Raw genomic sequence first — 12735 nt, 5'->3', positions numbered from 1 at the left:
CATGCATAGTTCATACTTCTTTTGCTAATGTGCCTAAGGGTGTTTGTAATACTCTGCAACATGCTCAGTCAGGCTCATAAACGGGTGATGTTTGCAAGAGGGCCGTCTTTGAGAGGTAATACAAAGAAAAGACTTTGACGAATGCACTCCAGAAGTTGTGTTGCTATTGTCCACATTTGTGCAGCTTGTACAAACGTTTATACTTTTTAAAATAATTTCTTGCACATACAAATAAAGTAGTCAGGTTATGTCAGGTATCAAAAGCACACATCATGTATCAGGAATTTGACATGACTATATTGGTGCTAAGACATTTGTAACTACAATTAGTAAGAGTAAATTATATATGCCTGTACCAGACTTCATGAAGTCAAATTTCTGTATGTACATGAATATGAGAGTGAGGTATTCTGATTTGCATAGATTCATGCACAGCTTGACTGGAAATAAGCTCTTTCATAATCTTCATGAGCCCTGATATCGTCGTAGTTAGCACAGTGTGTGAACGAACTTATGACATCTTCAGATTCCATGTAGGCCTCATATTCTAATGTCACTCTTGTTCGCCCATGTCACATACATCTACATCACTGTAGTTGTCAACTGCCAAATAATGTAAACGCAGTCCATCAGACTGGTGTGCATTATTCATGCACAAATGCCATTAAAATTCTAACCAAGCTGTCAGTCAACTTGTAATAGAGATGTTTCTTTTGGACTTTCATTGAAAAAACAACTTTTTTCCACATGTCTGCTCTAATCATTATACAATACTTAGTTCACCCGTAAACATAAACAAATGTGAATGTGATCCTGTGGGAGTGTATGTATCATGCATGCGTGCAAGAATGTTTCAGAAACTCAGGCTATTTGTTCTCTTTTGTTGGGTCACTATGGGGGGTAGAGAAAGTTTCCCCGTGGGGCTTACAGAGATGACAGCCTCAAATGTCACTAGTAACACCTGTTGAGAATGATACTGCGGATTACCCAAATGCAGCTTTTCTAGTTGAAAGTCCATACATGTTTCATGTCTTCCTTTCTGTGCAATTAGGACAAATATGGATGCCCAACCATGTTGTATTTCCGCATATTGCAATATGTTATCTGCCACGTAATTATCACTATATTTGCTTTTAGATGTTTACGTAAGTAAAAACTACAAATCACCCTTCGTTAATATGTACCAATAGCTTTACGTACAAACATACATTTTAAGTGATAGACACTAGGCTATATCATTTTCGTTTACCAATATCTTCATATCAACAGCTTTGGCAATACATTTAAGAGTGAAAAAGATGTCTTCTATTCCATAAATCACTTTGTAAATAAAGCTGATAGTGAGGTTAAAGGTTTTCAGTTAATGGTTGCAGAGGATGTTTAAACTATTGCTTTCCTATTACTGTTTCTAAAAATAAACCAACCTTAATTACAGTTCTGTACATGCTCTTTTACAGTTCTGTACATGCTCTTTTACACTTATTTCGATGTACTTCCACCATGTTCAACCTAGTTCCCTGCTCTTCACCAAAGTCTTGTCGAACTTGAAAAACCCGACCGACAGGCAGAGAAACACCTCTGCACCACTCCACCCAACCTTGGTTTATAGAGCTGACTCATCCTGAAGAAGTAGGCTAGTCCTAAGAGCGCATATATCCTTCATGCAGAAACGTGAACAAATTGGCATTTTGGAGAGACAGATAAAAGATGTGATGGAGGAGGAGGGCGGGGGAAGCAGACTGATAGAGAATGGGAAATAAGAGTGAGGGAAAGTGAGCAAGAGGCAGAATATCTGAAGGACTGAAAGCAGAAAGAGAGGCAGTAAAACTTAGGAGTAATATTACTGAGAAACAGCCATTTATTGTTCTTATTTTGGAAAGTTGCATAATGTTGTTGGTTTGAACCTACCAAGGGACAAAATTCGTAATGTCAATAACACCCACATAGTCTTCCTCACTTTACTGTGAATAAAAGAGAGCTTCCTTTTGGCTAATGAAAATGGCTTCTAAACTTATTTTTTTCTTTACTTTTCTCTCTGTTGTGGACACCTTCAGCCACGCACATAAAAAACACATTTACCAAAGACTGTCATAACATAAGGAAGCAATTACATAATAAGGAAGTACATTGTTCATCCATTGACATATTGAGAAGGACACAGATGCTCTATTCAGCTAATGCTGATTTCCACGCACTTACTCATGCAATAACTGACGAGAAGAGAACTGAACTGAGAACAGATAGTTGACTGACATTTCTGAACAATGCTAACAAGAATGCGTGAGGCGTGAGCAGTCTTTTCAGTGCATGTGAATTTATGTTTAATAATGTTTGTAAGGTTTTGTGTGTTCATATGAATGTGCATTTAAGGTAGGTAAAACTGCATTATGTAGGTGTTAATGCTGTACTTGTTTCGGGGTTGCTCATGCCAGTGCGCACACGCCTTCTGGGGCTACCCTTGTGAAACATTCATTTGACCCACTTTCCACAACAAAAGAAAATTGAGGTTATGGGAGAAGGAGGAAAGAGGACAACATGAATATTAGATTTGGAATTTCTGAAGGAAGTCATCCCCTACAGGCTGCTGAATGAATATTTAATGAAGTTGGCCTTTCCACATCTCCTCAGAATGTTCCATGATGTGGATTTTTTGGAAATGTCATGACGGGGTCACCTTAACAGAAACATATTCAAACAGGCAAGTATGGTGCACCAAGGGTGGCATTTTGGAGATGCACACACACACACACACACACACACACACACACACACACACACACACACACACACACACACACACACACACACACACACACACACACACACAGATAGGTATGAGATATGATAAGATATGGTGTGTACATACATTCTGATTCATAAAACACTGAATGCTTTTACCTCCTCAGACCGCTAAAGTCTATTCAACTTAAAACAATCTGAGAAGGGAACATCCAGCTTCTGTTAAACCTTTCACAATTTATAGACATGCAGCCTGTGAGAAGGCGTCATGAGCAAACCTTACTTCACTTTAAATGGTCACAACCCAAAAAGGGAACCGCTGGATTACACCACCAGGTGTACTATTTTACGACATATGATGTGGTATGTGTGAACTGGTATAAACCTCATTTGATTGATCTGTGCATTGATAGAATTGCTAACATAATAGCATTTTTAGAGTTGAATTGAGCTGCATTTGCTGAAACTGAGCATCAGCTGTACAATTTAACCACAAGATGGCAGCCTTACAATAGATATTATATGACTGATGCTGGACAGTGCACTCAGCACATTATTTAGTGTATTTAATGGCATTTGGCTGAGATGTGTGCCAAAACACAATACCCATCCATTGTTACTGTGCATAATGCTGCCTGCATACATCATCATGTAGCTAGGAGAATGACTGGTGAAGAGCTACTGTTATTACAATTATTAAAGCGTTCTTCCGGCTCAACAATGGAGGTTGCAGCGCTGTGGTTTGGGGAGAAAACAATGCAGCTCAAGGAGCTGTGAAAATCAGTAGTTTAAAAATGTGTGCCATGGTAAATTCTTGACAATGACCAGCTATGCTCGCCCAAGAATAAAGAAATCTCATGCTGTGTGTCTGCTTTGTTAGTGTGTACAAAAACAAAAAACTTGATCAACTTGATTTGATAACTGCAGGGTGCCTACCTGTCAAGGATGAGATGAGATGAAAGAATAGAAGTGTTAAGAATATACTTATGTTGCATCAGTACATAAAACTTTAAACATTAAAGTATTTAGTACCAAACCTTCTGGATTTTTCTAAGTACTGCACTGGAGCTAGCTAAAAAGGCTGGTTCTAAACTAATCTAATCTTATCTGATCTAATCTGGCCTATAGAGGAGTGTAGCATGTACAGGTCTTTCATTTTAGCATATCCCTTGTAAAAAAAAAAATATTTGAACTATTTGTAAGAACATCAGAACTGAACTCATCATCATAGTAGGTCTATTGCTCTATTGAGCCTATCTGGAGAGGATTAAAGATATCAAAATAAACCCTTTTCTTTGGATATGAATTATCAAGGGAAAGGGAACACTGTAAGTCACTAGCTCATGCCTCATACTGTAGCCATTATCATTTTACAACATAGGTTTGTAGAATGAGAATAAAGGGAACTACAACTTAATCTCGTTATACAACCCTGTGCTGTACAATGACAAATAAATCTTCCTTGTACGTTGCACCTTGTAAAACTGTTAACTGTGTGTATCTGTAGGATTTCAACAGAACCACACGTAGGTGCACACGCACACTGCCCTCATAAAAACAACTAAAAGGGCCAAATGTCACTGTCCCACTGTTCACACTGTGTCACTAACTTGTGAAATAACCACCACCATTTGGTATTACATGTCCCAGACTTGACATGTAAACACATACAGGGTGAACCGTCCAATGTATATATCCCATAGTGTACAATTACTTGTAAAATGGAGGTGAAAAGTGCTATTATTAGTTGTATTTAAGTTATTTTTGCATGTAAACTTCATTTATTTTTCTTTACATTCTCAATGAAAAAAGTGTTGTTATTAATTCCATCAGTTCCTCTCTTGCCACCTAGGTGTCGAACTTTCCTGTCTCCCAACTGCTGGGGGGGAATGTAAAGATTTTGGCTACAGACTGATCACACATATTATGCAATTCATGCAAGTCAGACTCACATTAAATGCTGTTACTCTACAAGCTGTCTAAAGTCCAAAGAGGATGACAATAACTGCAGTTATTGAAATATATATTATAAATGTTACTGAGACATTTAATATTCCATTTACTTCCATGGCCTCCATTGTAATTGTTTGTTTAGCCCATCCCAGGTGACAAGCACCAGTGTCAACACCAGAACAATAGCAGTCTAAGCTGTACATTGATACCCTGTCAGTACACACTCCATAACCTCACACCCAGGTGTGCCTTCCTCCTCTGCTCCAAGTCAAACTTGGCACTGGATGATCAAAACAAGACGTTTTTTTCAGACACAGAGTGCATCCTGGTACACAGCTCTGCCCACATGGCCTCTCCTCCCCCACATGTACCTATATCAGGTATCATTTTTGTAAGGAAACGCTCACTCTCTGTGCTCCAGTCAACACGTCTTATGGTGAGACGGTTCCACTGAAGGCATGTCCAGGTATTGTGTAATCTTTTTGTTTTTTACACTGTCTGTAAGTCAGTTCAGAGTTGGTATGTTCTGGTTTATGATTCATCTTCATTTAGCAATGCTTAAATTTGTGGTTTGTGTTTGGCAAGTCATGAAGAGTGAAATCATGCCAAGCTGGGCAGAGTGGATTAGAATCCTGTGGAGAAAATATATCAGAATAATCAAATTTCAATAATCAATAGTATATCTTATTTCAGGTCAGAGTTTATAGCTGAGCAGAATGAAGTGAAAAAAAAACCTTTGAATATTGTTTATATTAGGTTGTGCATTTAATGTAAACCAAAGAAACAATACTAGCCAATCAGTAGAAGTAGAAACAACATCAGAATGGCATTGTAAAATTTTGTTCTAGGCCTTCTTTGCATACACTAAACATATTCAACAGTGTGCTCTGAAAATCTTAATAAGGAACATTGTCTTGCTTGTTTCATTATAGCAACATTGGCAACCAATCTGTACATATGATTAGCACACTAGACTGTAATATGAAGTTTGATTTGTTTGTCCGTTTGATTTTATTTTTCTTCAGCCAGGAGAAAGGATGGTTTCAGTCACACAGAAGAGGAGACGCTGTGCTGTGCTGCTTCTCTCACTCGCTCCATCAATCTTCCCTTCTCTGCTCACCTCTCTCCTCCCTGCTCTCATCATCTCGGTCTGGCCGGTTCTTTCACTATCTGTCCAAGTGACACAGAAAGCCATGACGCCTCCTGCTGGTAACATATCAACCGATGCTTTTACCCCTCCTGCAGTCCTGATTTCATCCGGCTCCACCATCAACCCAATGTCTTCTTCAAACATCTATGTTACAACCCTGTATCCCCCAAAATCAACATCAGCTACTTCTACAATGTCAATGTCTCTCTTTGACCAAACATCCTCCACAGATCTCCTCATATCCTGGCCCTCAGCTGCTACAAAAATATTTCCCCTTCAGTTAGGCAAAAAAGCCTTTTCTAACATCCCCATGTTGCCACTCTACCCCTGCAAATGCCTATTGACATTATCCCTCAAAACTATAGGACCACCTCTGCACAAAAACCTTCCATGTCATTTGTCCAAAATGACTTTGTATCCTCTTCACGCTGCTAAAGTATTTCCTCCGTCCAACTCGACTTTTCTTCCAAAAACATTGCCACCTTCCTCTCCACCTGAAACTCCTTCACACAAGCTTCCCTCTCCTGCTCCGACATCGTCCCTTTCTGCAGCATTGTCGCATTTAACCTCTGAAACATTGCAGCCTCCTCTTGCCAAAGCTTCCCCCATCCCTCCCCCCAAAACCTCGACATCCCTTCCAGAAGTGGCGGCCTCTCCTAAGCCTGGACCATTTCTGCCTCCCTCCCTACCCCACACCACAGGTCCACTGTTTGAGCACCAGCCCTTCTTCGTTAGCTGGAACATCCCTGATCTGGTGTGCAACAGGTACAACATTTCACTGGACACCTCACCCTTTAAAGGAGTGGCCACACCTGCTAAGGTGAGGGCACAAACATTTGAATGTTTTCTGTTGGAAATTGAGTTAAACGTTTAAATCTATAGCTGCAAAACACCTGTTATAATCAAACTGCAAGCTCATTTACTTTACATCAAGCTGTTATACAAGTACATTTACAAGACAGTTATTAATTTTCATTTTGCCACACATTTTCCCCCTAAGATTTTATTAGCTTCTCGGCAAATTGATTATAGGTCTTGTTTCTACATGATGCCAGCACACTTGAAATTAGAATTCAGAAAAGGAATCTTTTTCACTAGAGGTTATAAAGCTGTTCTTCTTCTTCAAAATGTCATCTTATACTTATTTAAGGTTAATTCACAAGTTGATTCACTTTTGTCATGTTTCTGCTGCAGGTCCCAGGCCAGTTCCTGTCTCTGTTCTACACAGACCGTTTGGGTCTTTACCCACATGTAGACCTTAGAAGCGGGAAACAGTTCAATGGTGGCATCCCTCAGAGAGGGAACCTGAAAGCCAGCATGGACAAGGCCAGTGCAGACATTAACTACTACATCCCATCTAAGTGAGCCAACCCTAAAATTACAAAATTCACCCTTAGTGATTTGACACATTTGATGCTGATCTTTAACCTCTCCCTCATTGTCCTGTCTTTGCTCCAGGACAAGCCGAGGCTTGGCTGTGATAGACTGGGAGGAATGGCGACCCTTATGGGACAGAAACTGGGGCACAAAGAGAATCTACCAGACATTATCTGTTGCTCATGTTATGCAAACAAACCGTTCCCTCACAGCGCAGCAGGCCACAGAGAAAGCCAAACAACAGTTCCAGGTAAGAGCTAAATGTGGGAAGATTCCTGAAACAAATGGTATTGCTCCGAACAGCTATTAAATATTGATGAAGAACTCTTCTCTTCTTCTTTCTTTCCGTCCCTTTCAGGTGGCAGCGAGGAGTTTCATGTCAGGGATGTTGGCAATGGGCAGAGCTATGAGACCCAGCTATTTCTGGGGCTTCTACCTGTTTCCAAACTGTTACAATTATGGCTGGGAGGAGCCAGATTACACAGGCCGTTGCTCCAAGGAAGTGAGGAGGCAGAATGATGAGCTGCTCTGGCTGTGGGAGTCCAGCACTGCCCTCTACCCCTCTGTTTACCTGCAGGTTGGTTAGATTGTAGGGCACTATAGACTTTTTATGAATAAATTATCCCTAATATTATTCCCAGAATTTTAATTCCTCAGACGTACCTTGCATCTTGGCACTTCAGGTCTCTCTGGCAGACAATCCCAGAGCTGCCCTGATGGTGAGAAACCGTGTCAAGGAAACTTTGAGAGTATCTGCCCTGCCCAGACGGAGTGGCACTACGCCTGTGTTTGTTTACATGCGACCTGTCTTTGTCGACAACAACAGACGCTTCCTCAGCCAGGTAAATAAGAGTCATTTAAATGTTGATTTATTTGAGTCATTGGGAGACCTTTATTAATGACGACCACTCACTAATCTTACTTAATAAATCAATAATTAAATCCATTCAAACAGATTCTATTTTTGAAACAACTCATCAGTGAGCAACCACACACTTGCCTAGATTAGATCTTGGGTTACTTCTTCATCCCAGCAATGAGGTGTTTCCAACTTGAGGTCCAGTTTTAGGAGGAGTTTGGTTTCTTGGTGTAACAACACCCATCTAAGGCGGTAACCCTCACCCGAGGGTGTAATCCTTATCCTCTCTTCTCACCTTTTGTAGAAATGAGACTAGTGTAAATGTCTGTGCTCAATGCATGTGTATACATGCTTTTTGTGTGTCTCATTTGTGAATGCCTGTGGTCAGTTCCGTGTATCTGTACAAAGGCTATTTTGAACGTATTTAACAATTTGTGTCCAGGGAGACTTGGTAAGCACCATTGGCGAGAGTGCAGCACTGGGAGTGTCTGGCGCTGTGCTGTGGGGGGCCAGTGCTGACTATGACGACCAGGTAACATCACACCGCAGAGCCCACTGGACTGCTGAAAGACATGACTGATGGCAGGTTGTCAGACCAGAGACAGTGTGTTCAGTTAGATGATACAGGAATCTGCTTGTCTCTGTGACTGACTGACAATACCTCAGTGGCACAGATGGTTGTTGGTTGTGCATCAGTATTAGTTCATTCATGGCAGGGAAGCTAAGATTAGATTGATGATTGTGACTTTCACAGGGTGTCTTCTGAAAGAGACCTCACCAATTAAATTTAAGTTCATATCCTACAGTTAGATAGGGTGCAAGGTTGTTAAAATATTGTAATTGTTTTTTTACCTCAGTTAATAGTTAGTTAACAGTATTTACTTGAGTGACTCACAACAACCTGTAAAAACAATGTTCTTTGAAAGCAAAAGTTGACACTTTGGGAAATATGCTTATTTGATTTATAAGGCAGCCAGTTAGCCTGGCTCTGCCTAAAAGTAACAAATGCCACCTAAAAGTAACAAACGCCACCTCTTATGCTCACTAATTAAAAAGTTTGTTTGTTTAAGCCATATAAAAACCGAATTTTAAAACCACAGGTTGTGCTTTTACTGGATTAGCTTTGTGCTGGACTATTTCTTGGCCGGGAGCAGTGACTTCCTGAGGAAATAATGTGACACAACCCACGGTCAAACATTTTTGCATAGGATTAAGTAATGAGATATAACACATTGGACAGAGCCAGTCCAGCTGTGTCCCCCTGTTTCCAGTCTTTATGCTAAACTAAGCTAACCATCTCTTGGCTTTAGCGTCATATTGAATAGACAGATATGAGAGTGGTACTATAGATCTTATAATCTAATAATCTTACTTATTAATCATAAGTAGGGAAATCAACATAAAGTATTTCAGCGCTGTTGACTTATTGTAATGTTGCATTTCAGACATATAGTATTACATACAGAGTATAACATATAAATATACAGAGAATGTTTACATTTAACTTCCTGTTCCTTCTTCAACTCTCTACCACCCTAGACATCTTGTGAAGCCTTCTCATCCTACCTCTCCTCCACCCTCAACCCTTACATCACCAATGTCACCGTAGCTGCACAGCTCTGCAGCAACTTCCTGTGTCAGGGGAATGGCCGCTGTGTCAGAAAAAACTACAATTCCAATTACTACCTCCACCTAAACGCTGAGAATTTCAGGGTCTTGCATCTTCAGAACCGCTACTTTGTCCTAGGGAGACCTACCTTCACAGACCTGAAGACTTTGAGTAGGAGGTTTACCTGTCAATGCTACAAAGGACTGAGCTGCTCTCCAAGGACACACAGTGAGCTAGCCAAGGCTCTTCTATTTAGTGTGAAGCAAGGGGTGCGCCAAAAGGCTCACACACTGAATAAATCCATGTTAGATGACTCACAACAAGCCAGTATTACAAAGGACAATGTTAAAAAGAACTTGAAAGTTTAGCTTATATTAATTCTGGGAACTATCCAGTCCTCTCATAATCCAGTGCTGAATAATTTGTGTGTTTATTCTACAGCGTGGTTTGCATTTTTGCTCAAGTGAGTGCACAAAAGCAGATTGCCTCGCGATGCATCCTTAGTGAACCTGGATCTACTGGCTTGGTTGGGGAGTACTAACTCTGTAGCAGGGTTTTCTGGCAGAATTCAGTGATACCATCAACCATTTCGTTATCAGCTCACCTTTTTAAATTGCTATGTTGTTGCCTCCAATCACTGATACTTTTTGCAGCATTGAGTGACTAGTGTTAGCAGACAGTGTTAGCAGCTGATTACTGGCCCGATTAAAAGGACTCAGGAAGCATTACTTCATCTATATAATGTGTATACTATGTTCACTGACAGAAGATGTTCCATAGTATTGCCAAAGAACAGTGCTACCATTCAGGGGTTATAATCTCTAATTAAACGTACAAACAAATACTGTGCTATGGCCTTGGCAGTGTGACAATATTATTTCCATTGTGTATTTGTATATAATTTGACTGTATATGTAAATAAATGACAGAGACAGGGAGCAGCATTGTTGTTGGTTTTCTGTTGAACTTCTATGGCACAACAAGAGTTCTGTTAAAACTCAAAACTTGATTAACCAAATGTACTGAACTATGCTTTGTTTACTTCATTTAATTAGTTTTAAGTGTTTTGGGTTACATTCTTAATCTGTAAAAACGCATTAAACAAATGAAAAGGTTGGTCACTCCGTGTCGAACCCTCTGTGTTTTCACTTATGAAAAAAGAACAGGTGTTACTAAAATCATTAACAATGGTGTGTTCTAAGTCAGTAAGCCAATGTAGTGACAGCAAGTCAGCATGCGCAATACCAGGACCCTGAAACCAAAGCAGCAAAATGGAATTCAACCATCGTTCGTTTTATTATTTATACCTGTGTTGTGCATTTTGCCTACTTCAACATGAGTAGAGATCTAATCAGATAAGTGGCAACACCTGTAAGGGTGTACAGGGCTAGTAAGAGGTCAGAAGAACTAAACTAAAATAAGTTTCTGCTTGCAAACTTGTTATCAAGCAGTTACCTACTTACACATTAGGAAGACATGGCACAACATTAGGAATCATTTGGGGATGTGATTATGGCCACAGGGCAAGTCCAATATGTAATCTTATTTTTTCTCTGTTTTAGTCTCTAAACCCTGAGAGAAACAACTGGGCCATTAGCTTGCTAGACTGCTGACCAGCTAATAGCTAACTTTACTCTGTGTTTGGTATTGATCTGGCGGTGTACAGTGTGTTTATTGGAGCCTTTTTTAAGCTGCAAACTGCTACTGCGAACAGGATTTATAAGAGCTTGGATATATACAGTAAGTGTGCTGTAAAACAAAAAGGATTTAAAAAGCTGAAAAGCAGCAGAGAGCTGCAGAGTCAGCTAAGTTTCTGTATTCATCATTTCGACACCTTTCACATTAAACATAATATTAATAATTTTATTCAATTTCAATATAATAAATATTGATTTATGGCGCTTTGCAAGTTAATGGATGGTCAGCCTGCATTACAACGTTACAAGTGTTGCATTTAAGGATGTGTAATGGTGATGCTAATTAACAGTCACACAGTTGCATGTATCCTACTTCCTGTTTGTACACAGCAGTCCTTTACTACTTATTGAGAGTGCTAATAAGTCTTTTTGGAAGAGTATATATATATATATATATATATATATATAGTATATGGTATTCCCATTGTGGTGTTGTCAGCAGATACTGTGGGTCATGGCTGCGTCCCTTGGGTGGTAAGCAAGTGAGGAGCATCTGGATTTTAGTGTTTGCTTATGTCACAGTGGGCCTCCAAGGTGGTTTACACAGAGAGAGAAAGACCATTTGATACATTGTTGATTTTGCACCCCATTTTAACCACAAATATCAATTTTAAAATTTAAAAAGTTATTATCACATGGTTGTCACTATTCGCTATGACAACATATAACACATAATCTGTGTCCACACACCAAACACACGCTGCCATGACAACTTTCAACATGTATAAACTGCAACAGAAAGTTGCAACAGTGAGCATCAGAACCCTAAAAACACTCGAAGTTCAGGACACAGACAAATATCAAGTAAAAGCTTGAAGTGTGAGCTTTTTGTTGAACTTTCCTGGTTCCTCTCTGTCTTGTTTGCTTACTTTATTCATCACCACAATATCTCAACAAGGAAGCAATAATGAGAGATAACACAAATAGTTTTTGTGTGTACCAGGAACTAGTGTGTGTTTGTTCTAGTAGAGAAAGTAACTTCCAGGCATAAAGCCAATGTAACCATCACCATCATATAATCTGTTGTTTGTGTCTTTTGTTGAGTTTTTAGAGAAACCGGTTTCATGTATGAGATATGATATGTTTTGACCAGAACCAATGTAGAAAGGGGTTCCTGCAGTTGACAGTACCATGTGTGTGTTATGAATCAGCCTGAAAATTGGTTGCAGACCTTTTTGTTTTGTTGGTAGCCTATAATTGGCAATGTTTTAACAGAGTTAAAACACAAGGCACCAAATAAATAAAGAAAACCTTCCTCTTTACTGCATAATATCTCAAGCAAGGCTTGCTTACCTTCTCCACTTCATTTTCTTTCCACCTTTCTTTTTCAACTGAAGTGGTCAAATAAACA

General features: G+C 39.6%; 1 protein-coding gene across 1 annotated transcript; it reads left to right on the top strand.

The window, feature by feature from the left end:
• Window positions 1-5100: 5100 nt before the first annotated feature.
• Window positions 5101-10808, top strand: LOC119917927 (hyaluronidase PH-20-like). The gene is made up of 8 exons (XM_038738357.1): window positions 5101-5158; window positions 5718-6662; window positions 7037-7203; window positions 7301-7469; window positions 7578-7796; window positions 7903-8061; window positions 8521-8610; window positions 9618-10808. Exons 2-8 carry the CDS (start codon window positions 5730-5732, stop codon window positions 10053-10055), a joined length of 2175 nt encoding a protein of 724 aa, XP_038594285.1. The 5' UTR covers window positions 5101-5158; window positions 5718-5729; the 3' UTR covers window positions 10056-10808.
• The last annotated feature ends 1927 nt before the right edge of the window (window positions 10809-12735 follow it).

The sequence above is a fragment of the Micropterus salmoides genome, unplaced genomic scaffold (genome assembly GCF_014851395.1).
Source record: "Micropterus salmoides isolate LMB-PRFRI ecotype aquatic unplaced genomic scaffold, ASM1485139v1 Ms_hic_scaffold_23, whole genome shotgun sequence".
Taxonomy (NCBI): domain Eukaryota; kingdom Metazoa; phylum Chordata; class Actinopteri; order Centrarchiformes; family Centrarchidae; genus Micropterus; species Micropterus salmoides.
The sequence above is the reverse complement of the archived record's forward strand: the minus strand, read 5'-3'. Positions and strand labels throughout refer to the sequence as shown.